Raw genomic sequence first — 25,237 nt, forward strand, 5'->3', positions numbered from 1 at the left:
GCACCTTCAGGAACATTCAGAACATAATTAATTGCTCGTAAGAGAGGACAAAAAGACGATTTATGCATTGCGGGACGGCAGGGCCCTGCGAGCCTCCTTCTCTGGAGCGCCCCGGGGAGCTCCCAAAGGAGGAAAGTTCCCTGGCAGCGGCCCCGCAGCTGCCGGGCTCAGCCGGGAGAGGTGCCAGGGCTGGGGGCGGCCTTTGCCCGGGCACAAACAACCCCTTCATTCGCGGAGGGACGTGGCCCAAGGAAGGGTGGGGGTGAGGGGGAAGGCAGCCGGCTGCCCCTCAGCCACCCGGGCAGCGCCTTCCGTCCCCTCCCGCCGCGCTCCCCCGCGCTTCCCGGGAGAGCGACTCTTCCAGGCAGGAGCCGGGGGCCTCCTCCTCACCAGGTATCCCTTTCTCTCCCCCCTGGGTTTGTGTTATTTTTTAGGACCGTAGTTCTTCCAGTCAAAGAGGTGAATGCGGGATGGGCAGCGCTGGGGGAGGGGGTGTCCCCGGAGTACAGATCAGCCCCGGGACGGGAGGGGTTTGGGTCGCGGCCGCGGTGTCGGTAAAAGCGCAGCGGGTGTCACGGGTGGTTCTGGCGTGAGCCGTGAGCCGCAGGGTTGGTTTTCTTTTTTTTTTTTTTTTGCAGGGGGGGAGGGTGAGTTCCCGGTTTCCCCAGGGCCTGCTGAACGTTAGCTTCTGGGAGAGGATAGATTTAGGTTAGATATTAGGAAGAAATTCTTCACTGTGAGGTTGGCAAGACACTGGAACAGGTTGCTCAGAGAAGTTGTGTCTGTCTCTTCCCTGGAAGTGTTCAAGGCCAAGTGGGATAGGGCTTTGAGCAACCTGATCCAGTGGGAAACGTCCCTGCCCATGGAGGGGGGTTGGAACTGGATAATCTTAAAGGTCCTTTCCAACCCAAACCATTTTGTGATTCCCCACTATGCCCATACAGAGAGGAACAGCCCCCCAGCCTGTGGGGAACAGGCAGCACAGACCTCTCCAGGTCTGAAGAAAGGCAAGACCATCAATGGGGGTGTAGGTATTTCTGGCAGAGGTTAATATTGTTGGTAGCTTATAAGGTGGGTATAACCTATCCTGTCGAAGGTATTTCTTGTGCATGCACATGTGAACAGCTGTCTAAAAAAGGAGCTGAGGCCTCCCTGGTAGCCTCTGGTCTCTATGACAGTGACTCAGATACCTGCTTTCTGGCAGTGATGTGTATGTGCCCACACCAGAGAGGCTGAGGGGATCCCAAGGAGCCTCTGGAATCCCTAGTTCAGTGAAGAGAGAGCATCCGTGCATTCCTGCTGTGAGAGCTCCAGAATGTGTGTTTGACAGAACATCCTAAATGGTGGGAAAGACACCAGGCATCAGGTCTCCTCCTCAGCAAACCCCTAGGAATGGATTGAGCTTCATGAGCACATGTAACTACCTTCAGCAAAGAGCCTGGAAAAACTCCTCTCTGGGGTCAGGAATAGGGAAGCAAAACCAAGTGTTCTTGTAAACTGGGGAACTGACTAAACAAAAAAGTCATCTGCGAAAAGAGGAAGGGAAGAAGTGCTCTCCATCAGGCACAAACAGGAGCCCCTGTGGAGGAGGAGCCCCCCTAGCAGTTCAGAATGGCTGGAGGCTTTATTCCCTGATACCATAGGCTTCAAGCCATGCAAAAAAAGTTTCACCACTTAGGTATGTTGAGAGTTAGTTAAAAAAAAAACACCCACAGGCCTTCAAATGTAACAGTTTTTGGTTTTCCTTAATTACTTCCTGTTGATCCATTTTCTGGTTAACAGATCCGTTGGGCTTTTCCAACTGCTTGTTTGGGCAGGTAACTCTGCTTAGTTTGGTAGGTCAGCAACTTGTGACACAAGTTAAAAGCAGCCAGCCTGATGGACAGGGAAGCCTGAAGATGGAGTTGGAGCATAAAGGGAAAAGGGCGGGGCGAGAGGCCATGTCTGTAATGCAAAAATGCCAAAGCAATAGAATTTGTGCAGCTCTTCCAGCTGAGGGATGCTAGTTTCCTGAGGTCTGCCTCAGCCTGAGAGGCAGCCTGGAGGGACCAGGTACCAAAAGGCTAAGGCCAGAGCTAGCTGTGGGTGTGCACGTTCCCCTGTGTGTGTGTGCACGTGGATGTGTGCTGGGGACCAGTGTATTTCTCTGTGTTGATCACTTTATCCACTTCTAGAATGGCTTTAAGGCTGAAGGTTAGATGGTGGTACACAGCAATGTAGGGTAAGAAAAGATAAAGACTTCCTTGCATCACATGAGACTGACATTGTCTCCTTGGCTAAAGGAGCTGGAAGATTGAGTCACATTATTAAATACTGCAGTATTTTGAAAAACAATTTGTTCTGTCCTGGGGGGAGCAGGAGTGTGGCAGGAGCACAAAACCATGTCAGGCAGCTGGTATCCAGTTTGCTGGAGAACTACAACTCCAGGTGGCTCTGTCTGGCTTTTATCCCATGAACTTGACACCAAAAAGGGACAAGAATCTAAACAGAACCTGACACCTTTATCCTCTCTCTCCACCAGTTATTGCAGCTGATTTTCCTTTTAAATGCTGATTTTTGCAAAACTCTCAGCACAAGGTAGCCTGAGGGGGTGAGATGCATCACCCCCGCTGGCAGTGAGCACTACCACATCAGCTAAAAATGTTTTCTCCTCCTGTGCCTTCTCAGCAATGTGCAGGACTAGCAGCTGGGGCAGGCTGTTCTGCCAGGGCAGAGCCACAGGTGAGCCTTGTGCTCAGAGTGCTGCCTTGCACCCAGATAATTATTTTTTTGTCACACTGGCACATTCAGGCTTGATGTGCTCCTGGACTGCAGCAGGAAGTGCTGGAAAAGCATTGCATTTGATGTGGCCTTCTGAGCCATTCTCTCAGGCTCCATTGCCCCATCCCACCCTCCCTGGCTTTTTGCAACACTGAGATCAGTTGATACTGGACTGGCTTGCCTGCTAAAGTCCCATCTGCACTGGGGAGACCTGTGAAACCTGAGCCTCCATTGAACCACAGCTCCCCTTTATTCTCTGGTGGTGGGGTGGTCAGTCAGGAAATTCAATCTCCATCTCAATCTCCATGATCCAAGGGCTTCAGTGAATGAGAGTGCTGAAGCACAATCCAGAGCACACCTCTGGCAGGTGCATAATGCACCTCATGTGTATGTTCAGCAGGATTATGGTCAGCTGTGGGCTGCTGGCAGACTCATGTGCATGCTGATGACTGTATGCAGTCGCCACAGCTGCCAGAAGGTTTGTTAATAAAAATGTGTTTTGAGACTTTTCTCAGATCAGTTTCCTGATAAAAGTAATTTCAGCATTATTAAAAGTCCTCTAATTTCTTACTGTTTTTTTTAGTTTGTTTTTTAGTGTGGATTTTTTTTGTTTGCTTGCTTGTGGTTTTGTTTTGTTTTGTTTGTTAATAACAATTGCCAGTACAAACTATTCTTTAGACTATTGGTAGGGAAGCATACACAGTCCATGCTCTGCCCTCCACAGGCTTTCCTGGTGCAGGTGGCTGAGGCAGGGTGGGGCAGTGGTAGAGCTGAGGGGTGCAGCTCCTGTTCAAATCAAAATTATTTCAGACTGGATCAGTGTTTTTCTTTACCCCTGCATCCTCTTTCCCTGCTGTGTGGGCACTTTTATTGTCAGCTTGTGAAAGATGTACTAATTAATGGGAAGAAACTTAAGCATCACCCTGAGAGGAGGAAGAGGGGCTGTAACAACCCTTGTCTGCAGTGCAGAAGGAATGTCATGATGAGCAACAGTGCCTGCTCCTCTCTCCTTTCCTACATAGTAGACATGTCAAAGTTTAAGTAGTAAACCCTCGGGGGTGTAATTGGGTACAAAACTGTTGTGGCTGGAAAATACTTCTAAGGTGACTGAGTCCAACCAGCGTGTTGTTAGATACTCCAGGGAAACATAAGATCCATTGGCAAAGGAGACTGTCCCCCTATATCCCTGCCTTTTGACAATAACCCCTCGAAGGAGTGCCTAAGTCAGCACGGCATCCAAGCCACATGCTTCAAAGCCACTGAAGGTTGAACCTATGATGTTACCCAGTCTCTTTTGGGCCCATTTAATTCCTGGCTTTGGGGAGTTTGCAGGGTGCACCGAGTTGCACGGTTCACTTGTGCTTTGTGCTTCCACCAGTGTGAAACTGGTTAGCTGGCTGTGGCCTGGCACATAGACCAGCACCTTGCTGGAATGGGCAGCTGGGTGAGTATCAACTAGGAGATGTGTGCCACTCAGCAGGGCAGATACCAAGTTCTGAACCTTGGCCAGGACGCTGGAAAATAGAGATGCTGCACCTCCCTGGGTAGGAGTCAGCAGTTGAAGATGCCGAGGAGTGGAGATGCTCCAGGGCATGAAGCAGGTTATGAAGCAAGGCAGAGAAAAGCAAATATGCAGGATCTTGGGGTAGTGTGGATGGCTGTCTCCTGGGGATTGCCATGTGCTGCTGGGGGAGAGACTCTGATGTCCATAAATCTGTCCAAGGCAGTGGGTCACCCTGGCAGGTCCAGGGGCCAAACATGGGCTGGAGACCTTGGATCACCATGGGCACAAAGTCCTCCAGGGAGCAAGTAGCTTTTTTTCTCACACTTTTCCTGCCAAAGTATCATGGCCCAGACAAGTTTTGGATGTGAGTGTGTAAACAGCCAGGCTGTACTCTGTGAAGCTATGAACTGTGTTTAATAGCTAAAATTCACATTTTTCTGGACAGAGCAAAACAAGTAATCCAGTCTTCACGGTTAGAAGAGGAGGAGCCCTGCACAGGAGAACTGGGGTGCATGTTAAGAAAACATCTTCCTCAATGTGCTGGACCCTTTGCTGGATGTAACCCATTTGCCTCCTGTGCAATTTGATTCCACTTCCCAGGAGATGACAGACTTCATGGCTGGAGATCCTCTGTTTGAACAACCATTTTGCTCATGGTGTTTAAAAAACAATTTCTTCAGAGCTCCAGACACTTTTGCCCCTGACACAATGGAAAGCTTGATGGGTGCCTCTCTCAGGTTTCATTGAAAAATCCTTGCCCCAAGTTGCTACAACCCAAGCAGAAGTGCTCTATGTACAGATGGCTCTCTTGTCCTTTACTCTTATGCTGAGGATGGAGCAGTGGCTGCTGAAATACTTTTTGAAAATTAGTCTTCATACCAAAGGCTGGTGTTTTTTCTAATCCTCACCTTAGTCTTGGTCCTTTGTGTGCAGCAGTTAGCTACCCCAGGGGGTTATGTGACATCTTGTGTGGGTGTCTGGCAGAGGTCCTTGTGACATAGGATATGTTATTTCCAAATGCACACAGGTGTCTCTCTCCTCTGGCTCTGCACCCTGAAGATGGCAGCACCCAAGGTCGCAGTGGTTGGAGCAGGAGTCATCGGCCTCTCCACAGCACTGTGCATCACAGAGACCTGCCCCAGCTGCTCTCTCACCATCCTCTCAGACCAGTTCAGCCCCAACACAACAAGCGACGTCGCAGCTGGGATGCTCATCCCTCACATCTACCCAGGTGCGTGCAACGTGGTCTGGTGTTGCACATGGCTCTGTGTCCAGATGTGCAATGATGCATGGTCTCAAGTTGTGCCAGGGGAGGTTTAGGTTAGATATTAGAAAGAATTTCTTACGGAGAGGATGATCAGACACTGGAATGGGCTGCGCAGGAAAGTGGTGGATTCTCCGTCCCTGGAGATATTTAAAAAGAGACTGGATGTGGCACTCAGTGCCATGGTCTGGTAACTTCAGTGGTAGTGGATCAAGGGTTGGACTTGGTGATCTCTGAGGTCCCTTCCAACCCAGCCGATTCTATGACTCTATGGATAGAGGCTCAGGAAGAAGTGCCATGCCCTGTGTTCCTTGGCACTGGCTTGTACGCTTCTCCTCTTTGCATTTTCTCTCTCTGAATGTTGGGTTTTGTTCACACGCAGGCACACCAACCCACGTCCAGAAGCAGTGGTTCAAAGAGACCTTCACTTACCTTTTTGCCATCAGCAACTCAGCCGAGGCATCAGAAGCTGGAATTCACCTGGTCTCTGGGTAAGAACAACCCCTGGGCAGCCTTTGGTATGTGTGTGCTGAGTGCTGAAGCAGACAGAGAAGTTTTCCTTGCTGAGGTTCAGGCATATTCCCTTTGTGGATTAGCTCTTAAGACCATATTCCCAAGAAACTTCATTGCAGCCTCTCAGATATGATATATTTTCAAGCAAAATTCATGCATAGCTGTGTACAGAGTAAACACTCAAGGATGGCCAGACCAAATGTCTTGTAAGAACTGATGTAGGTAAATTTAGATTAGACATTAGGAAGAAATTCTTTCCTGTAAGGTTGGTGAGACACTGGAACAGGCTGTTGAGGGAAGTTGTGGCTGCTCCCTCTCTGGAAGTGTTCAAGGTCAGGTTGGATGGGACTTTGAGCAAATTGATCTAATGGGAGGTGTCCCTGCCCATGGCAGGGGTTGGAACTGGATGACCTTTAAGGTTCCTTCCAACCCAAATCATTCTGTGATACCAGTTGCTAGCAGCAGGTGTGGTTCTGATAGAGACGGGACTTCAGGTTCCTCCATCTTCAGCATCGAGCTATGGGGATGCCATTGGGATGTGTGTGTTGGGGATGTTTTGTTCTGCCTATTTTCTACACAGAAATCTGCCTTTTGGTTGTGCTAAGGCTGGGAACTCTGGAGCTTTATGGGTACCCAAAAAAGTGTGACCCTGTGTGGAAGTGGCCCTACATAAAGGTCCAGCCAAGGCGGTCACAGCTGTGGTGGGGACCCTGGGTGAGGGAGCATTGTACTTCTAAAGCTGGAAGTTCATACAGTATGGAAGAACTTTTTCCACTTTAGTTACCCCAGTGTGTCACCAGCAAGCTGGGCTGTGGCAGCCCCTTTGCCTGTTTGCCAAGGTGGTCACTGCAGTAGCAGGCAGCAATATTTCCCTGTTGCTATTGACCTTGCAGAGCTGCACTGATGAGCAGGGACAGGTTCCTGAGTCCCTGGGTTAATGCTAAGACTTTTGTGACACATGACATGACAGAGCAATAGCATCTAACTTTTGCAGCTTTTTCTCTGTGTCCTTTTAGGTGGCAGGTCTTTAAAAACACTCCCAAAGAAGAGTTGCCTTTCTGGTCAGATGTCGTCCTGGGATTTCGACCAATGACCAAAGCAGAACTCCAGAAGTTTCCACAGCACCAATTTGGTCAGGCCTTTACAACTCTGAAATGTGACTGTCCCCCATACCTCCTGTGGCTGGAGAAAAGGTTGGTTTTGCTGCAGGCTGGATGCATGGAGAGAAACCCAGGCAGAGGGACCTGGGGGACACTCACTGAAACATTTAGGTTTCAACAAAACTGGAAAAGGGCTGTTTCTTGCTGGGCAAAATGCAGCAAGCTCTTACTTGGGGAGGAGTACAAGGAATACTCAGAATTTCCAAAATGGGACCAAAAGGTCCCATTTGTGCAATATCTGCTTTTAGCCACTGTGGCTTTACAGGGGGGTAAGAGTGGGAATGCCCCTGGGTATAGGACCAGTATAGCCAGAGGGGCCATGCTTGGCCAAATGGACCTTGAAGGTACTAAAGGAGCTTGTCATGTCCTAAGAAAATTTCTGGGTGCTCCTTGTTGGTCAAACTTCTCAAATACATGCCTCTGTTCTTAAAGATACACCCAGCCCATGTGGAATAGGCATGTCTGGGGTGATGTCTTACCTGTGGAGACATTGCACTTAAGAAGCAGCTGGGCAAATTAATCTCAGATTTGGTCAGTTGGAGTGATTAGTGATTTTTTTAATCCAATCAGTTGAAAAAAGGTCAAATAGCATCATCTTATAACAGACCTTTTGGAAATGTTTGCCTGCATAAGATGGGTGATGCACTCATTCTGAGGAGTCGCTGCTTCAGAGTTCATGCCTGAATTGACATGAACATTTGAAAATTTTCCAGTTTCCAAGTTTCCTCAAAATATGTGGACTTTGGGGAACAGTAGAAGAGTCAGAATGCAGATCTAAAAATGTTCTGACACATGGGATGTGCATTTAATCCATTTAAGTGAGCAGGTAGGTGTCTCTGCTTGAGCACAAGCGATAGGCTGGAAGGTGATTTGAAGATAAGTAGAGAAACATGTTCTGACACCATGGTACAAATTGCCAGCTCAACCAGTTACTTGGATGCCTTTCATCTTACTGCAAAATGTGAAAAAAACATTTCTTGTTCTAGCAGCCATTCAAGCTGGGAGCACTCCAGTGGCACCAGTGCCACGTGAGGTGTCTGCAGTCTCCTCGGTGCACACGCTCTGTCTTGTTTCATTGCCTGGCTGAATCAGAAATTTCTGCTGAAGCACAGCTAAGTTGAACAACCCATTTAGTATCTGCCACGTGATTTCTGCTCTCTCTTTATTCCTGCTACAGCCTTCTTATTTCTCAAAGGATATAATCTAATAAGATGATCAAGCTCCTTTTCTTTCTCTTCTCCCTGGTGATAAGAAGCAAGAGCACATTAAACATGTAACTAATTCTCAAACCCCTAGTGACCCAAGCAGTATTTATATGCCATTCTCTTGTCAGTCTGCAAAGAAAATTGTTTCTGAGCCCACCTTGCTGGTCCAAAAATGGACTTCAGGAATTTTTTTCCTGCTTGTTTGCCTGAATTCAGGAGTTTTCAGAAGGTTTTTCTTTTTCCTTTCCTTTCCTTTTCTTTTCCTTTCCTTTCCTTTTCCTTTCCTTTCCTTTTCCTTTCCTTTTCTTTTTCCTTTTCCTTTTCCTTTTCTTTTTCCTTTTCTTTTTCCTTTTCTTTTTCCTTTTCTTTTTCCTTTCCTCTTTCCTTTCCTTTCCTTTCCTTTCCTTTCCTTTCCTTTCCTTTCCTTTCCTTTCCTTTCCTTTCCTTTCCTTTCCTTTCCTTTCCTCTCCTTTCCTCTCCTTTCCTTTCCTTTCCTTTCCTTTCCTTTCCTTTCCTTTCCTTTCCTTTCCTTTCCTTTCCTTTCCTTTCCTTTCCTTTCCTTTCCTTTCCTTTCCTTTCCTTTCCTTTCCTTTCCTTTCCTTTCCTTTCCTTTCCTTTCCTTTCCTTTCCTTTCCTTTCCTTTCCTTTCCTTTCCTTTCCTTTCCTTTCCTTTCCTTTCCTTTCCTTTCCTTTCCTTTCCTTTCCTTTCCTTTCCTTTCCTTTCCTTTCCTTTCCTTTCCTTTCCTTTCCTTTCCTTTCCTTTCCTTTCCTTTCCTTTCCTTTCCTTTCTTTTCCTTTCCCTTTCCCTTTCCCTTTCCCTTTCCCTTTCCCTTTCCCTTTCCCTTTCCCTTTCCCTTTCCCTTTCCCTTTCCCTTTCCCTTTCCCTTTCCTTTTTTTTCTGTTTTAGTTTGGTTTGGTTTTTTGGGTTTTTTAGTGGCATGATGGCAGAGTACCAATTACAACACTTTTGAGCTCTCTTAGCAAGTTGCCCAGACAGAGCTGCTTCCAGGAGCTGGAGACCTCCCCAGTTCTTCCCAGCCAGCCTCAGCATCCTCTCAAACTCCAGCACCCAGGGCACCCACTCACTGTGCCCTGGATCCTTGGCTCATTCCCTGCTTTGTAGTAAACCACTGTCTTTACAGTGGGGTTGATCACTTTGCCAGCTGCCAGAGGATTGCAGTAGACAGGAATTCCCCCTTAGTACTTCATCATCACAGATCTGCCTCCTGACTTGCTCATGATAAAACCACCCCAACAACTGGATCCAGCTGACAGCATGTGGTGGCTCCACCTCACACCAATGTTGCTCCATGGGGAAGGGTATCAAGCTTCTGGCAAGTTCAGGGTGGAATTTGGCTTGAAATTCAGGTCACAAAGGAACCTTGGTAAGTGCTGAATTTTGCTGACAAGCAGACATGAATGTGTAGTGCTCTCAGATGTGCTGGGTGGCTCCTGGCTGCTGCTGTGGAAAGGTGAGGGTCCCCTGCCACATCTGCCCAGCTTGTGAGGATGTCCTGGGTCCCTCAGGGCTTTGCACATGGCCCTAGGTGATTAACAGGCTCCTGGTACCAGGGGAGTGAGTTGCAAATGAATGTGACTGTGTGTAGTAGGCACAATGAAAGGGATGTGGAATGATGGCAATATCACTAGCAGATGCACATTGGTGAATAAATCTGAATTTTTCAGCTTGCTTGAGCTGATAAAGCTTGATATGATTATAGAAATGAATCAATGAGACCATGATGACCTTTCTGTCTGTGTAGAGTTTTATGCCAGACCCTTCTCTAATACAGATCAATTTGCTGATCTTTTCCAGCCCAAACAAGCTAAAAAAAATAGGTTTGAAGGAATGGAAAGCCCATGGGACTACCATTGCTTTTTGTTCCATCTGTTGGTCGGTTTTGAGTGATACGTTAAAAGGCAATTTACCTCATTTCCTTGGTGTGCATAATAATTGCACAATGGCTTTAGGGGTTTCTTTTCTGCCTCACTTCTGGGTCTTTTTGCAGGTTGAAAGCAACAGGCGTCCAGATGCACACCAGAAAAGTTGCAGACCTGTGGGAGCTGCACAGTGAATATAACGTGGTCGTCAACTGCGCGGGCATTGGAGCCCACCAGCTGCTGGGGGACAAGGAACTCTTCCCTGTTAGGGGACAAGTACTCAAGGTTCATGCTCCTTGGGTGAAAAACTTCATCCGTGACGGGGATGGCTTAACTTACATCTACCCAGGGATACACAGTGTAACCCTAGGGGGAACCAGGGAAAAGGAGAGCTGGAGTCTCTCCCCTGATGCTGGCACTACCAAAGACATCTTTGACAGGTGCTGCTCCCTTGAGCCCTCACTGCAGGGAGCTAAGGAGATAAAGGTGAAGGTGGGCCTGAGACCATCCAGGCAATGTGTGAGGCTACAGAGAGAGGTCTTGAGTCAAGGAGGAGTTAAGCTCCTGGTGGTCCACAACTACGGGCACGGGGCAGGGGGCTTTTCAGTGCACTGGGGCACAGCCAAAGAGGCTGCTCACCTGGTGAGAGAGTGCATTGCTGCCCTGCAGGACTCCTCTGCAAGAGCCAAGCTTTGAATCCCAGAGGCTCATTTTCCATTTGTGATAGTGTTGCATCTCCTAGGAGCAGCTTTGGACTTTCATTCCATTACTGGATAGGAGGAACCTAAGACAACAGCTTGTGCCATTGCAGATGCTCTGTGGTATCTCATGTGGCTTCCAGCTGCCTCTTTGGAAAGACATGATGGGTTGATCCAGTATTGGTACAGGTGTCCTCCTCCATCTGGCATTGTTCCTGCCCTGGGCATTTCTTCTAGCATGTTGAGGAGGCAAGATAGGTAAATATTCTTCAGCCTGGGTCAGATGCTGCAATATAGTAACATTAGCATCAATTTAGCAGCCTGTTATGTACACGCAAAGGATATTGGATGCACTAGGTTCAAATTCAATAAAACAAGTTTGCTTGTGTCAAATCTACTATAGTATTGCTCTTTCTCCTGCCGTCTTGCTGACAAAATACCATTTTCCATGTGATTTACAAGGAAAAGATAACCCCACGCAGTGCTGCATTACAGTGTTCCAGGTCAGTTCCTACAGTAAGCAATGTCAGGTCACTGTCACATACAGTGACCAGACAAGCATGATTTTAAAAGCTGGTCTAAAAACTGATCACTTTATTTGCTCATATTACACCTCAGGGAACTTAACACAAATTTTCTGAAAGAGGAAGCTGCCCCCTGTGAGCTATAGTTTTGTGCATCTTTTTTCAGACTTGTTTACAAGTTTTTTTTTTTTTTCCCCCAAGCCCCTCAGATTTTGTCCTCAACCACAGATGATTACACACACACACACACACACACACACACACACACACACACACACACACACACACACACACACACACACACACACACACACACTAGCAGCATGGACATGGCCTGTGTTCTACAGGAGAGGATTTTTCAGGGTGGGCCTTGGAGTGCAAGCATCTCTCTCCTACTTGGCACTCCTGCTTGCCTTGCAGCAGCTGATATGAATCAGTCAGTAACAAGATAACAAGGATCTTAGCACCAACACCAGTTTCATAAGGGAGAGGAGAGCCATTTAAGACTAGATAAACACTCTGAAGATGAATTTGTCTGTAACTGGAGGTGAGCAAGCTCCTCTGCCATAAGGAAGCTGAGCCAGCCCAGAGCCTCACCCTGTGGCAGAAGCTGATCTGGGCTTTACACTCCTCTCAGCAGCTCAGGCCCTTTGATGTGGCTGAAGATGGTCACTCCCCAAAGCTGGAGCTTTCTGTCAGAGCACAGGTATGACGGTGATTAAACCACACATTAAAAGGCTAATTCAAGAGCTTTAGCATCCACTTTTGACTAGGTTGTTGGTTTGGTTTTTTTTTCTCCATAAAAAGCAAATCAGAATTATTCAAGAATTCACACTATTAAAATGAACTGATAAATAAAGTTCTAAGACTGGAGCAGAGATCACTTCTGTGGTGCTTCCTTTCATAAACAAGGGGGTTTCTTTCATGGGGGATGGCTTGAGGGGGCTAAGAAAGGCCACACTCAGACATGGCTGCCAGCTCCTTCTGTTCTCAAGGGGGGGATGAAGGCAGTTCCCCTTTGCAAGGGACAGCAGTAGGAACAAATGTCAACAAATTAAATTACAGGTCAGTTAGTGCCTAGGACCAGCCTGAGCCAGTCCTGACTCCAGTAGTCTTGCCCTCTTCTCCTCAGCTCAGGGGGCTAATTTTGCACTCCCACATCATTTGTCCTTTCCAGCAGTACCAGAGGGCAGAGCTGCTGCTTTTGGCAGTGGTGTTGGCCCAGGGCTTGTCAAACTGCAGCCTTTTCCTCAGCTAACAAGGAACAGAAAAAATACATGGAAAAATAATGAGAATGGGCTATAATTTCTTAATCTTTGTTTTAATCTTTAAAAGTAACAAACAGTGTAGCTTATCCTGGAGCAAGAAACATTACTAATGCCAATGGGGTGTTCATAGCCCCATGAGCCCCATGGTTGTGCACTTCTGCTCTGTAGGATGGGTAGTTGTCTTACAAGTTACTTCTAAAAGTTGTCTGGTTGATAAAAATGGCAAAATGGGCTGAGCTGCAAGTCCTGGCATTCTGGCATCCTAACTCTCACCATGGCCAGCAGTGGAAAGGGTCTCTTCTAGCATACTCTGGCCCATTCAATTGAAGAGTAGCTTAGTGTTTCCTGGCCCTCAGATGATTTATCTTACAGATATTTGTCAGATTGCTTCTGAAACCAGATATGATGCCTTGGTAGTCCCCAGCATCTTGTGATAACATGTTTACTAATGGGAGATGCTTCTTTTCCCAGCCACAGAGCTCCTTGCCTTATGTTTATCTTGAACCTGGGAACATCATTTGATGCCCCTTTTTTGTACATGTGAGAATTCGTAAATACTTATTCTTCATGACACTTGAATTGATAGAGCTGTACAATTCTCCCTTTCAGTCTCTTCTTTCCCACTCTGACGAATCTTGATTTAGGTAGCTGCTACCTACATAAGTCATCCCATATCTTTTTTTCTTTCTTTATACCTTTTCTAGCTCTATCATGCTCTTTCTGAGAAGGAGGGACCAGAGCTGTGGGCAATGAATTTAGTTGATGACAACTCTGTTCTCTTCCTAATGCTTTTTTTTTTTTTTTTTTTTTTTTTTTAAAGATTCAATTACTTTTAACTGACATCTGAATAGAGCTACCTAATTCCAAGGTATCTGAATGGTACCAGGTGGTTCAGAGGCCATGACTGAGACTAGAAAGTGAGGGTGTCTTCCAGCTCAGCCATGTGTTTTTCTCCTTTGTTATTTAATCTCACCTGACATTACTTTGCCCACACTCATGAGATGGGGATGTGGATTAGCACTGGCCCTTTCACAGATCCCTCATGCCACTGGTGACTTCTCCACACTGTGAATAATATTCTTACCTCCTCTCTCCATGCTGTATGCAGTTGCTAACTCATGGGAGGATCTTCCCTCTTATCCCACGTCAGATTAGCATCTTCATGAGCCCTTGGTGACAGACATTATCAAAGGCTTTCCAGAAGCTGAGCAGATCATACCCAGTGGATTACACAAGACTGGAGCCTCACAGTTTCCTCTGAAGCCATAGGAGGAAGTCCTAAGTCATGGTGATGCACAGCTTCACAGCTCCTCACTGCAAAGCTCTGCTGATTCTTCCCTGTTATTCTCTTACCATTTGCCTGCTATGGGTGCCAGGTTTAGTGGTTTGCATTTCTCTGGATCCCTCACAGTGCCAGACTGTGCCACGTGCTATCCTCTTTCTTTCTCTCTTTGGCTGTTCTAAGTAAAGGGCTATCTATACACCAGCCATAGGAATGCAACAATTTCCCATTAGCATTCCTTAAAAACCCACAAGCAAGCAAATTCTGATTCTCATGATATTGTTACTACCCATTGGATCTATCTGTTCTAAATCCTCATATATTGGCCCTTCAATCTGAGGCAGCTTCTCTGCCTTATCCCTTTAACAAATGGCTTCACTGAGATTTTCTGCACCAAACACAGCACTAATCTGTTTAGATGTTGCTCTAGGGCTTGTCTGCTCTCAAACTCCTTTGCCACCATGGTTGTCTGCTGACTGGCACCTGCAGATCCTCTGGAGCTCCCCCCTCCTCCAGAGTTAGAGGAGACTTTTTTCCTGCTTGCAAGTTATTTCCTCAAAATATTTTTCAGTCTGCCTTTCTGTTTCTGCTTTTAATCTGCCAGAGTTCATGTCCCTTTCCATTTCCTCATTTGAATGGGATCTATTTCTTTTCCATGCAATTTTTATCACAATGATCTTTAAGGTCCCTTCCAACTTTAACCATTATGTGATTCTATGATATTACAATGAGCCAATTATGATTTCTCTTCTGTGCAGTCTCTGCTAATTCAATACTCTTATACAAAAATCAAGCATTTTAGACCCATATCTTATTTTTAGACTTTCATTTCCTGTGCCCTGGTCAAAGGGGATTTGTTTGTCCAGATTACACCTTGCCATTGCTGTTTACTTGTTGTTCTAAAGATGTCCAAAAGCCAGCTTCAAGAACATGTCATTATGAACCCCTGCTCCTCTCGGTCTGCTAGCTTACTCCCCAGTCTCTAGCTTGAAATTCCTTTTAAATCTTACTTTTCCCAGCAGAGGTTTTCTTGTTTTCTTGTGCTCTAAGGTCATGGCCACACAGAGGCTGAGCATCCAAATTAGGAGCCTCAACATTTTGTTCCAGAGCCTTTCAGATTGCCAAGAATATGTCCTAACATTTTTTGAATAATCACACATCCTTTCCTAGGCATGGAAAATTTAAATATTCTAAAATATATCCATAGATACATAGATCTGCTGCCCTGTGCCAACTACACACCAACCCACAAAGGGGACTCATACAATTTTGATGCCTGCAAGCTTGCTTGCTGATGCTTGAAATTTAGGTAGCTGAAGTCTGTTGAGACGAGTCCTTTCTTGGACCAGCTGTCCAGTCTCGAGTCTCAGTCTCTGGCAGTCTCTCCTCATCCATCCCCAAGTTTCTGCTCCTCATCCAAGAGCCTTGCTGGGAGCTGAAGCACAGATGTGACCTCTGTTAACTCTCCAGCTCCATCTGAAGCTAAGCTGGCAGCTGAGGAGTTTGTAAAACTCTGTTTTGATCCCAAGTCTGTTCATACTGTTGTGTCAGATCTGAATTCTTCACCTGGGAACGTGGAGCGGGTGCCAGGGAAATGCTCATGTGTGGAAGAGGGTTTACAGTGGAAGGGCATTAAGCTTCTCCAAATTTCCCTGCTAGTGAAACATACCCTTAAGAAAAGACCTTTCTTTTGAAAGAAAGAATCACCCGTGCAGAGCATTTTATCCTTGTGCCATTCCTTTTAAGCCCATGGAGTGTCTGGACAAAAGTCACCAGACCATTCCTGAGTATTCCTGATCTACACTGTTACCCCTGGCAGATGGCAACCAATCTGCCAGACTCACAGGGAACTTCAGAGGTGTAATTATGGCATAGAAAGGGAACAATCATATTTTGAGACATTTCTATCCATCCTTGCCACTGCAGACAGCAGATGGGCTGTATGATGGTGTTTAGGGCTCGAGCACAGAAGTTTTCAGCAACAGAGAATTCTGTTGATTTTTCTCCACAGAAACAAAGACATAAAGACATATTGTCTAGATATAGGCTTTTGTCTGTATTTGAAACAAATTTGCCAATTTTCTGAAAAAAACCCAAACCAAAACACAGGAAAAATTGTGTTCTCCATTCATTATAATTCTTTTCCAGTAGAGTACTGGTTGAGAGATGAAGTTCAGTGTGATACATTCAAATTCATTCTGAATAAATGAAGTAACTAGAGAGAACATCATGAGCAGGACTGAGATTTGTATCGTTCTCACAGCTTTCAAATAATCGTGTATGCTGTACAAAGCTTTTTTTTTTATTCTGCTTTATTCCCTGTTTTCCACCAGAGGGAGATGTTGGATCAGGCAGTTGCTTGAGAGAAGCGGCACACACCATCTCCAAGAGCAAATGATGATGCTGAACTCGGTGGAAATGTGGGTGCTTGTTAGACTCCCACATATCTGTAAGGTTTGGAGGACTTCGGTGATGCAATAGAGCTTAAGAAATAATAGCGAATCAGTTAGGGCAGTAAAATATCACCAGGAGATCTTAAAAAAAAAGTGTACACTGGGGAAGTAAAAAGGTGAAGGTAGCAGCACAACAGAAGCTGTTATTAATACAAAATAAGGGATTATGATCCTAGGTAAAGCTGTTGCTATAGCAGCATGTCCCAGAGCTTTTTCCCCCACCTAAAGGCTGTATTGAGTAGCCAGGTGTCCTCAGTTCCTTGTGCTGTGGGGACTTGAGATCCCTCAGCCCCTTGAGCTGTGCCTGGCCTGGCCATCCCATGGGGATCCCTGTGGGGATACAGCCTGGCCCATGTACCCACTGCCTGGCCTGACCCCTGGAGAGACCACACACTGTCAGAGACCATCACTGGTTTAAGGCTGATCTGAAATGGTTTCTTTTCTCTCTGGGAATTTCCCCCCCACATTTCTTCTTTTTCTCATCGAGGAAGTCAAAATTACATATTTTGGAGAAGTAAAAGTGAACACGAGTCAAAACTCAGCCTTATGAGGAAAGGGAGAGGCTGAGGAGAAAAGCAAGCAGAAAGAAAATTTTCTGAAAGTGAACAACTTTATAGAAATGGTATTTCCACAAGTAAAAGAAGTTTCAAGGCAGTATTTTTCCTGTATTTTGTTTTCCTTCTTTGTAGCTGTCCTAGATCACTGCCAGTAGCCAGCCCTGGAAGAGCACTGTTCCACATTGTTTCCTTCCATTGCTGTACATGTCTGGTACCTACTATGGGGACAAGATATTTCTCATAGGGTAAGAGGTGTGCACCATGTGCATCACATGCTGTGCTCCTGCCACTGTCACCTCTCCTCTCTTTACTTAACCTCTGTAAAATCTCATTTGACCAGCTGATATGTGAGCCTTACATTAATCTTTACTTATGTTTATGAGCCAAACAGGAGAGGGGACTTTTATTTATTTTCTGTATCAACAGAGAATTAAGCATCCAAGCCAGCTGCAGGTGTTTCTGAAGCACCTGCATGTGCACATCCAGCATTTTTTGGCTACAGTGAAGGTCTGGAAAGCAACCCTTCCCTCAGGGAATGCACAACAGCCTCAAAGGGAGCCTCATGCTTGCTTCCCTCCTTACCAAATGAGTACAGGGATGGGCTTCAAAGAGATTAAGTCTCTCCCCCCTGAGCATCTCGCAGCCTGGTGAGTAGTGTGGGGTTCCTGGTCTCCTTTGAGCATGAAGAAACTGAATTTGAGGTTCTCACATCCCATGTTGCTGAACCTGTGGCTACAAGAAGAGCAATTCGACTTTTAGATGTGCTTTGAATAAAAAAGATCCTTTCAATTTTTAAAAGAAAGTGCCTGAGGCACCTGAAGTTCAGGAAAAGACTACGAGAAACAACCCACTTCTCCACAGTGGTTAATGATAATGTGATATTTTACTGCAAATGAGTTTTTGAAAAAGCTAAGTGACTCCACAGCAGTTCTGTTATCTCATGCTGTAGCAGTTCAGCAGGATGGCAGCTTGAGCATAATCAAAGTGTAAGTTAAAAGACCTTGAGAAGCACTGGCTACCTCACTTCTGAAAAATCCCTCTGTAAGCCTTGGTGAGCACGTTCTCTGCCCTTTTTCTCTATAGTGAGTCTATCTGCACAGTGTCAGAATAATCTCGGGGCAAACTACCACAGATTTTTTCAGCAGGATAATTGCCTCAAATAGAAGGATAAATAGCTTTTTCTGGCATTTAATGGGCCTCTCAAGTGAACGACAATAAACTCTAGGCAAACAGATGTTTTCCTTCTCTTTTTTTTTTGTCCTCTTGCATCTCATCCATAATTACTCACTAAAATGTTCTTGTCTGGGTTGCTGAGAGCAATCTTGCTGCTGTTTGTCTTTGCAGCTTGAGGCTCTAATGGAGCTAAAGGCCCCTGTCCTGTACATCAGTGATGATCTTCCTTCCTTCATGCTAAGCCTGAGGGAGGAGAAAGAAGTTAGTGGGAAAATGTGCCTCTTCCAGCCACTGCTCTAAGGGTTCCAGTGCTGGGGTCTCTCACTGCCTGCACCGGTGCTCTGGGCTCCAGACAGGAGGTTCCTGCCCTCTCCTGGCTTCAGGCATCAACCCAGCTTCTCCTTTACCTTGTGGGGGAAGTAAGTGCCCTCTGAGACAGTCCTACTCCCTCTGTATCACCTCTGCTACCATAACCAGAAGGTGTGGGAGACAGCAGGGCAGGGTTTCCTCTGTAACCACCAGTTTTGCCTCCAGCCTTGCCATCTGGAGAGTTGCAGGCACCATGGAGGCTCTGCAGAGAGCCTTTGCATTTTCAGAGGGGTGTGTTTTGCCTCCTGACAGAGTACAGAGAAACGACCTTGTCCCTGAACAAATTCAATTCTGGCAGAGGAATCTCCACCTAACAAGGATGCTGCAAGCAAGACAGGAGCTGGGGCACAACCACAAGCATTAGCCTGGATGAGAGTTCATTGCCTGGAGTGATGTCTGCAGGGGTTCCTGGGTCTTCACAAACCCTTTTTGTCCTTCCCAGTGCATCTTTGAAGAGTCTGAGTGGCCTCTGCTTTCTGCATCCAGGGCTGAGGATAGAGGCAGGCAGGCTATGGGAAGACACAGTAACACCTAACCTAACATCCAAACTCTTGGCTGAGGAGGTTATTCCACTTTGAATCAATACCAGTATCTCTGCATCACTGATGCTGCTCTATGTGGCATTGAAAGGAAACTGCTGTGAAAGGAGCCTGAGGGAAGAGCATTGAGTTTTATCCTCACCGTCTGGTCCTGGCCAGGCTGCTTGGCTGCAGGGGAGCTGTGGCATCTTTTCTGCTGAGAGCAAGGCTATTTTTCTCTTCCTTGTTAGGATTTTGTTCTAAGACATTTAAAATTAAGCAGTTGGAGGAGAGGATTGGCTGACCCCATGGTAATAATTTAGAAAAGCAACCTTCTTGTTACAGTGATGAAGACAGTGATACTGAACTCAGTGTCCTACAAAGATGGGACACTTTTCAGACACATGGATGAGACCTTTATTAGAGGTGGATGTGTATTATTAAATTTGTCTGCATACTGGTCCAGGACATTTTTGCACACTTTCTCTCCTATGAAAGCTGCTTTTTGACCATCAAGTCCATCAAAGATGCTGCCAGCCACTCCCAGCTTTTATTTTATCCCATTGCCTTCAATAAGGCATGAACTGTACAGACACATCCCAGTATCTCAAACAATGTGAGACAGACTGTAGAAAAAGTGCACAGTGCATTGATTATGGGTCTTCCTTTGGTTTTAAAACTTCTGCTGCTGCTTTTCTTCTCCTGAGCAGCCCCAACTCTGTCTTGTCTCTCTTCTCCCCTCAGAGAGCCCTTTTCCCTAAGCACTTACAGGTGAAAGTGATCAGATTTTGACATCTGCTAGATTACCCCAGTGCCATTGCCATCCCCTGCATAAATACTTGGGCATGTGTACTTTGCTATGTAAGCCCATTAAAAACATGTAATAAAAAAGGCTTATATAACTTCTTAAGCCCATAATTACTACTCCAGCTGCAGTGTTTTGTAGAATTCTGAGCATTATAGATTAACTCCTTTGACAAATAACATTTTTTAAATGAAAGACACTAATTCTTGAGCTTAGAAGTGTAAAAATGCCTGTAAAATTGACTGCATCAAAAAAAAAAAAAAAAAAAAAAAAAAAAAGGTAGAAAGCTGAGCCCAGAGTAACACCAAAGTAATCTTTAAGCCACACAGAAAACAGGAGTGTGTAATAGAAACACATGGTGATTCTTAAGGAGATCTGGATGTCTGTCTGGGATTACACTATAGATACAGGGGAACTACAGGCAACAAACTGGTATCACAGAAATCTTTATGCAATAGCTTGTGAACTGTATATCACAAATCACCACTCAAAACCTGTAAACCGGAATGTCTTTTTTTTTGTGTCAATATATGTTTTCAATTTTTATACCAGTATCTATTCAATGAAATTGCTAGCCTTACTTTAAAAGCAGGCATAGGTTTGCTTGGTTCAGAACGAGCAGACAATTTAGTAAGAGGAAGACCTAAAAATCACTGTTGTTCCTCTCCAGGGGTGAAACACAGCAGCTGAAGATAATACTTGCATTTGTAGATACAAAAAAGATTAGGGTTAAATAAATAAAAGTAGGATCCAGGGATAACAGAGGGCTGCAGAGCATCTTATGCTGAAGGGCCATCTCATTCCCCTTTTCATTCCTGCAGCAAAAGGATGTGCATAGGTACAGGCATGTATGTGTGCCAAGGCACAAAAGCATGACTCCAAGGTAAATCTTGATCTATAAGCACCTCTAGACCATTAATTATCAACTATTTCTTTCATCAAATTCAGAGCACATTGCCAGGCTGGGGTATCTGGATCTCTCAGTAGCTGGAGGGAAAAGAGCTTCTGCCTATGCTTTGCACTGAGCTGCTGAACATCAAGATCAGTCTCCTGTTAAGCTGCCTAAATATCCCACGAGCTTGAGGAGAGCTAATGGGAGACTGCGTGAACATATTTTTTTCAGCTGTTATCTTCAAACTTAGCAGTGGTGAGCTGAGAAGTGGTTTTAATGATCCACACAGCTGAGCCTTGGCCCTGGCAGCTTGTTCAGACACTGTTTCTCAGCAGTGTTAAGTGGGTAATAGACCCATTCAGCCAATTTACTTCTCCATTGCTTACACCTAACAGATAACAGAAAGAGGTTCTTTCTCTGAGTTTTCAGTGGGATTTAAGGTGCAGGAAGAAGGGAGGGCTCTTCTTCTTTGCAGAGCTGCTGGCTGCACGGAGGCTTCAGGGGAGTCTGTCACTTGGTGCATAGAGAAATACTTCCAGGATTTCCAGCAGCAGTTTTGAGGAACAGGAGTGAGAAAACGCTTGCACTGAGAAGTCACTCAGGGAGCTATAGAAATTTCAGCCCATGTTCCTTAGGATTGAGGCAGATTTTTGGCATGTAAGTGTGAGAGGCAATAAAACAGGTGTGGGCCAAAGCTCTGACTCATGTAGACCCAGGATCAGAGGCACACATGTCTTCTTTGGGGAAGGACACTCCGAGCTTCCCTTCATGCAGCTACTTTTAAAATGACCTTGTGGAAATTTCCACACAAAGCCTCCCTGTTTTCATGTGTGTGGACCAACATCACCCTGGTTTTTAAAGCATTAGCCAAGAGTGTAGGAGGGAGGAGAGGGGAAAAAGTCTTCCTTTGCTCTGTCCTGTAGATTTTGGCGAGTGGCTCATACCAAATCCAGCAGAGTTGTTAAGCAGAGTCAAGAAGAGCACTTTTAGGCATTTGCTGATTTTTTAAAAATTTTCCTGCAGAAATGAAGGCAACTGTAGAAATCTGTGCCACCTACAGAATCAAGCAGATATACTAGGACCAACATCTGCTTTTGGTTGTCAGGGCATAGTGCTTGCCACCCTCAGTAGAAACTGCATGCTCACATTCAGAGTTGGTGATTTGGTTGCTGCTTGCATTATGTGGCAGTACCTTGTGCTCTGTTTGATCTGGCATGATATATTTTTCTCTGGCACTATGCATCTTGGTTTGGGGACAACAGGCAGGGGAGGCTATTTGCTGCCTGACTTGAAGAATGAGCACATTTTGCAGAAGCTGTGAAGCTTAGAATTTCCCTGTAATCTGTATTTCCCAGTAATCACCTCAAAAAGGCCCATCCTCCTGCTGGACTGGAGCTGCATGCATTACATTTCAATTTTAATTTGATTTTTTCCTTAACATGCATTGCTCACATACAGGTGTCTTTGCAGCAGATTTCTGGTGGGAGAAATTAGTTTATAATTCACTTGCTAAAATGGAGAGGATGCTGGAGAAGTAAGAATGTTTAAGGTACTATATTAATTCCCACTGATTCTCATGCTTGTCCGGATAAAATTTCTCATTGTTCCTGAAATTTCCTGAGATCCTCCTCCTACCACTGTTCCCTATTTTCTCTGTCTTTAGAAATGCTCTGCTCTGTTTAAACATTCAAAAGAGATGGGGAGAAGCATAAGAAACTCTATTGTTTGTTAAAATACAAAAGCAAAATGAAAACACCGAGTTAAATTCATGAACTGTTCTTTATCAGGATCATTCTTAGTATGCTCACAAGTTGGGGCTGATCAGCTTTCTAAGAAAGGGAACATCTCGTACAAGGTCAGCGTTTAGAGTTACAGCTCAGTGATGACAAGAAGAGAGGCTGGATTCAAGCATCTGAGCTTTCTGTTGAAGCTGTACAATGAGAAAAGAACAGCGTATGAGCCTCTGATGCTGAAAGCAAGAAAGACCTGGTGGTTTTTATTCTGCTCAGTCAGACCTCTTTAGTTGAATACACATTGTTCAAGCTTTTAGGAAAGCTTTGATTTCTCAAGGTTTAAACTTCAAGAGAGAGTTTTATAATGTATTTGGTAACTTTATACTTTTTGAGTCATGACCTTGATACTCCTGCTTTTAAGATTTTTCTCAATAACCATACAAACACAAACTTTTATTTTAAATAAATTTTAAAAGGACCTTCACACATCCTTATTTATTGACCGGATAAAGATGCTCTAAAACAACCTTGGTGCCAGGACTTGTCTGATATAAAGGTTTTGGCTAGCAGTACTTGTGTTTTGTCACCATTTCCCCTTCATTTAGTGTACTTGACATATGTCTAAACCTCTCTTCCCTGAGCAGAGGCATTACTGCTGTCCTCCAGGTGAATGATGCCATTTTCCTTGGAGCAGAGTGATGCAGAGGCAGCCTTGTGCCAGCCAAAGCAGCCTTCTGCTGATGAACTCCAGGCAGTGCTCATGGATGGAGCTAGACTCCCTTCTCTTAAGCTGATATTAGTCATGATCACTGCAGTCACCCTCTCCCTTGTGCCTTCATAAATGTGTTCCTCCCTTGCACAATCACCAGTACTTGACTGATCAGCTTGTGAGCCACATAAGGGGATAGAAAAAGGGGAAAATATGTGGTTCTCAGAGAGATCAGCTGGAAAAGCCCTCCCTTCCCTGTGGCAAGCACCTCCACCTGCCCAAGGGACAGATGGGGACCCCTGAGCAGGTGCAGGGGCAGAACTGCTCTGATCTGCAGTGTTTCCCGGGAAGCACAAAGCACCCAGAGGCTGTCCCACTTTGGCTTTTGGCTAACTAAAAGACAAATGATACCAAAAATGGTGCCTGGGTCTATTAGGAAACCACTCCGGATAGAGTTTTCATTAAGTTAGTTTTCATCTGGGTCACTGCCCTGGTTTGGCTTAGATTAGGAGCCCCTGGCTTGCTACAAGAATGGCAAGCAGGAGGACTGCCACCTACCCCCTACTAAGAAGAGCCTGCCTTTAGGGTGGTTTAAAATAACCACAGAATTGCTTTGACCTAATTTGGAGGATTAGTTTACTCCCCCCCCCCAAAAAAAAAAAATACCCAAACCAAAAAAATCACACACACAAAACCTAAAAAAACAAACCCAAAAGAGGTCAGCAATATTTAAATGGCAGGGGGTATGCACCTGGCCTGCCCGTGCATCAGTACTTGGAGCACTTCTGCTGATGGATCACTGCTCCCTCCCTTCTCTTCCTGCCTCCATCTCCTCTGTCCCTCTGCCAGCAGGTCTGGTTGCTCAGCTGCTGACTGGCTCTGCTTCTCCCAGTGCTCCTCTCTGACCTGCTCCCCCAGCACCTGCCAGCTCGGGCTCTGCTCCAGGCTGTGAACAGGCAGGAGAGGTCAGAGAGGAGCAGTGTGGGCTGCTGTCAGGGAGAGGACATCAGGAAAGAGGGAGAAGGTGCTCGGCTCAGCAAGCCTCTTCCTTGCCAGCTGATGAGGCAGGAGCACTGGGAGCACAGCCCTGCAAGCAGGGACAGGAGTCACAACCTCCCTTCCCTACCTGGTAAAAGGAATGGTGATTAGGTGAGTATCCATTTCCCTGCCACTGATGGGAATCTGTGGTTCTTGCTTCAGAAAATCCCCCCAGCCACCACTGCCTGCTTATCACTCAGTGACAATTTAGCATTGTGGCTCAAGGCCAAAGCTGGCCTGCACACTTCAATATTTCTGTGTACTGTGTCCCTGCTGCGAGGCAAAAAGCCCTGTGTGCTCCCAGAGATGTAAACAGGACTGCCTCTGCCTCTCAGCTCTACTCAGCTCACCCAGAGCCTTTTCCTCATGGCTGAAACCAAGAATGTGTGGGGAAAATTCAGAGCTGGCTGGTGCCAACCCAGTAGTGAGGCTGGGATGCAAAGTATAGGCTTACAGGGGTATATATACAGGGGGATATATATCTCTTTATATTCACACACATGAGGTGTCCCAGCCAAACTGGAGCACCCCTGCTGTGGTTTCACACAAGGGGTTCTCATATCCTTCAAGCATTCAGGTCCAACACGATTTGACTAATCACTAACACACACCCTACCAATTACTAATCATAGCAAAACTTTGCAAAGCAACTCTGTTTTTGCAGCATTCTTGCTGCATATCTACTGATCCAGATGTCCCCGGTTTTAGCTGTGCTGGAATTACTTAATCTGTAACTCCACATGACACTGAGGGGAGTTTCAAACATGTGTGAGAGGGGCTAAGATGTTGGTGTTATCTTGCCTGTCTAGGGGTATCCTTTATCCTTCACCTTCAACCCTCCACAAAGCTAAGTCTTTTCTTCCAGGGCCACAATGTCCTTTGGTTTGTTTTACTTAAGCATGAACAATACCCCAGTCTCCAATAAAATTCC

General features: G+C 45.7%; 1 protein-coding gene across 6 annotated transcripts in view; it reads left to right on the forward strand.

The window, feature by feature from the left end:
* LOC139794895 (solute carrier family 22 member 16-like) overlaps window positions 1-11,466 on the forward strand; it is a 52,431-nt gene extending 40,965 nt beyond the window's left edge. For 3 of the 6 annotated variants that reach the window (XM_071741170.1, XM_071741172.1, XM_071741173.1), the window contains 4 exons: window positions 5,292-5,495; window positions 5,911-6,019; window positions 7,058-7,234; window positions 10,416-11,466. In XM_071741170.1, the coding sequence (XP_071597271.1) occupies window positions 5,292-5,495; window positions 5,911-6,019; window positions 7,058-7,234; window positions 10,416-10,983 (1,058 nt within the window). In that variant the 3' untranslated portion in view covers window positions 10,984-11,466. Of the gene's footprint in view, window positions 1-351; window positions 460-2,129; window positions 2,222-5,291; window positions 5,496-5,910; window positions 6,020-7,057; window positions 7,235-10,415 lie in introns of those variants that run through there. The other 3 variants (XM_071741176.1, XM_071741175.1, XM_071741174.1) reach the window with 3 other exon arrangements.
* The last annotated feature ends 13,771 nt before the right edge of the window (window positions 11,467-25,237 follow it).

This window comes from Heliangelus exortis, chromosome 3 (genome assembly GCF_036169615.1).
Source record: "Heliangelus exortis chromosome 3, bHelExo1.hap1, whole genome shotgun sequence".
NCBI lineage: Eukaryota > Metazoa > Chordata > Aves > Apodiformes > Trochilidae > Heliangelus > Heliangelus exortis.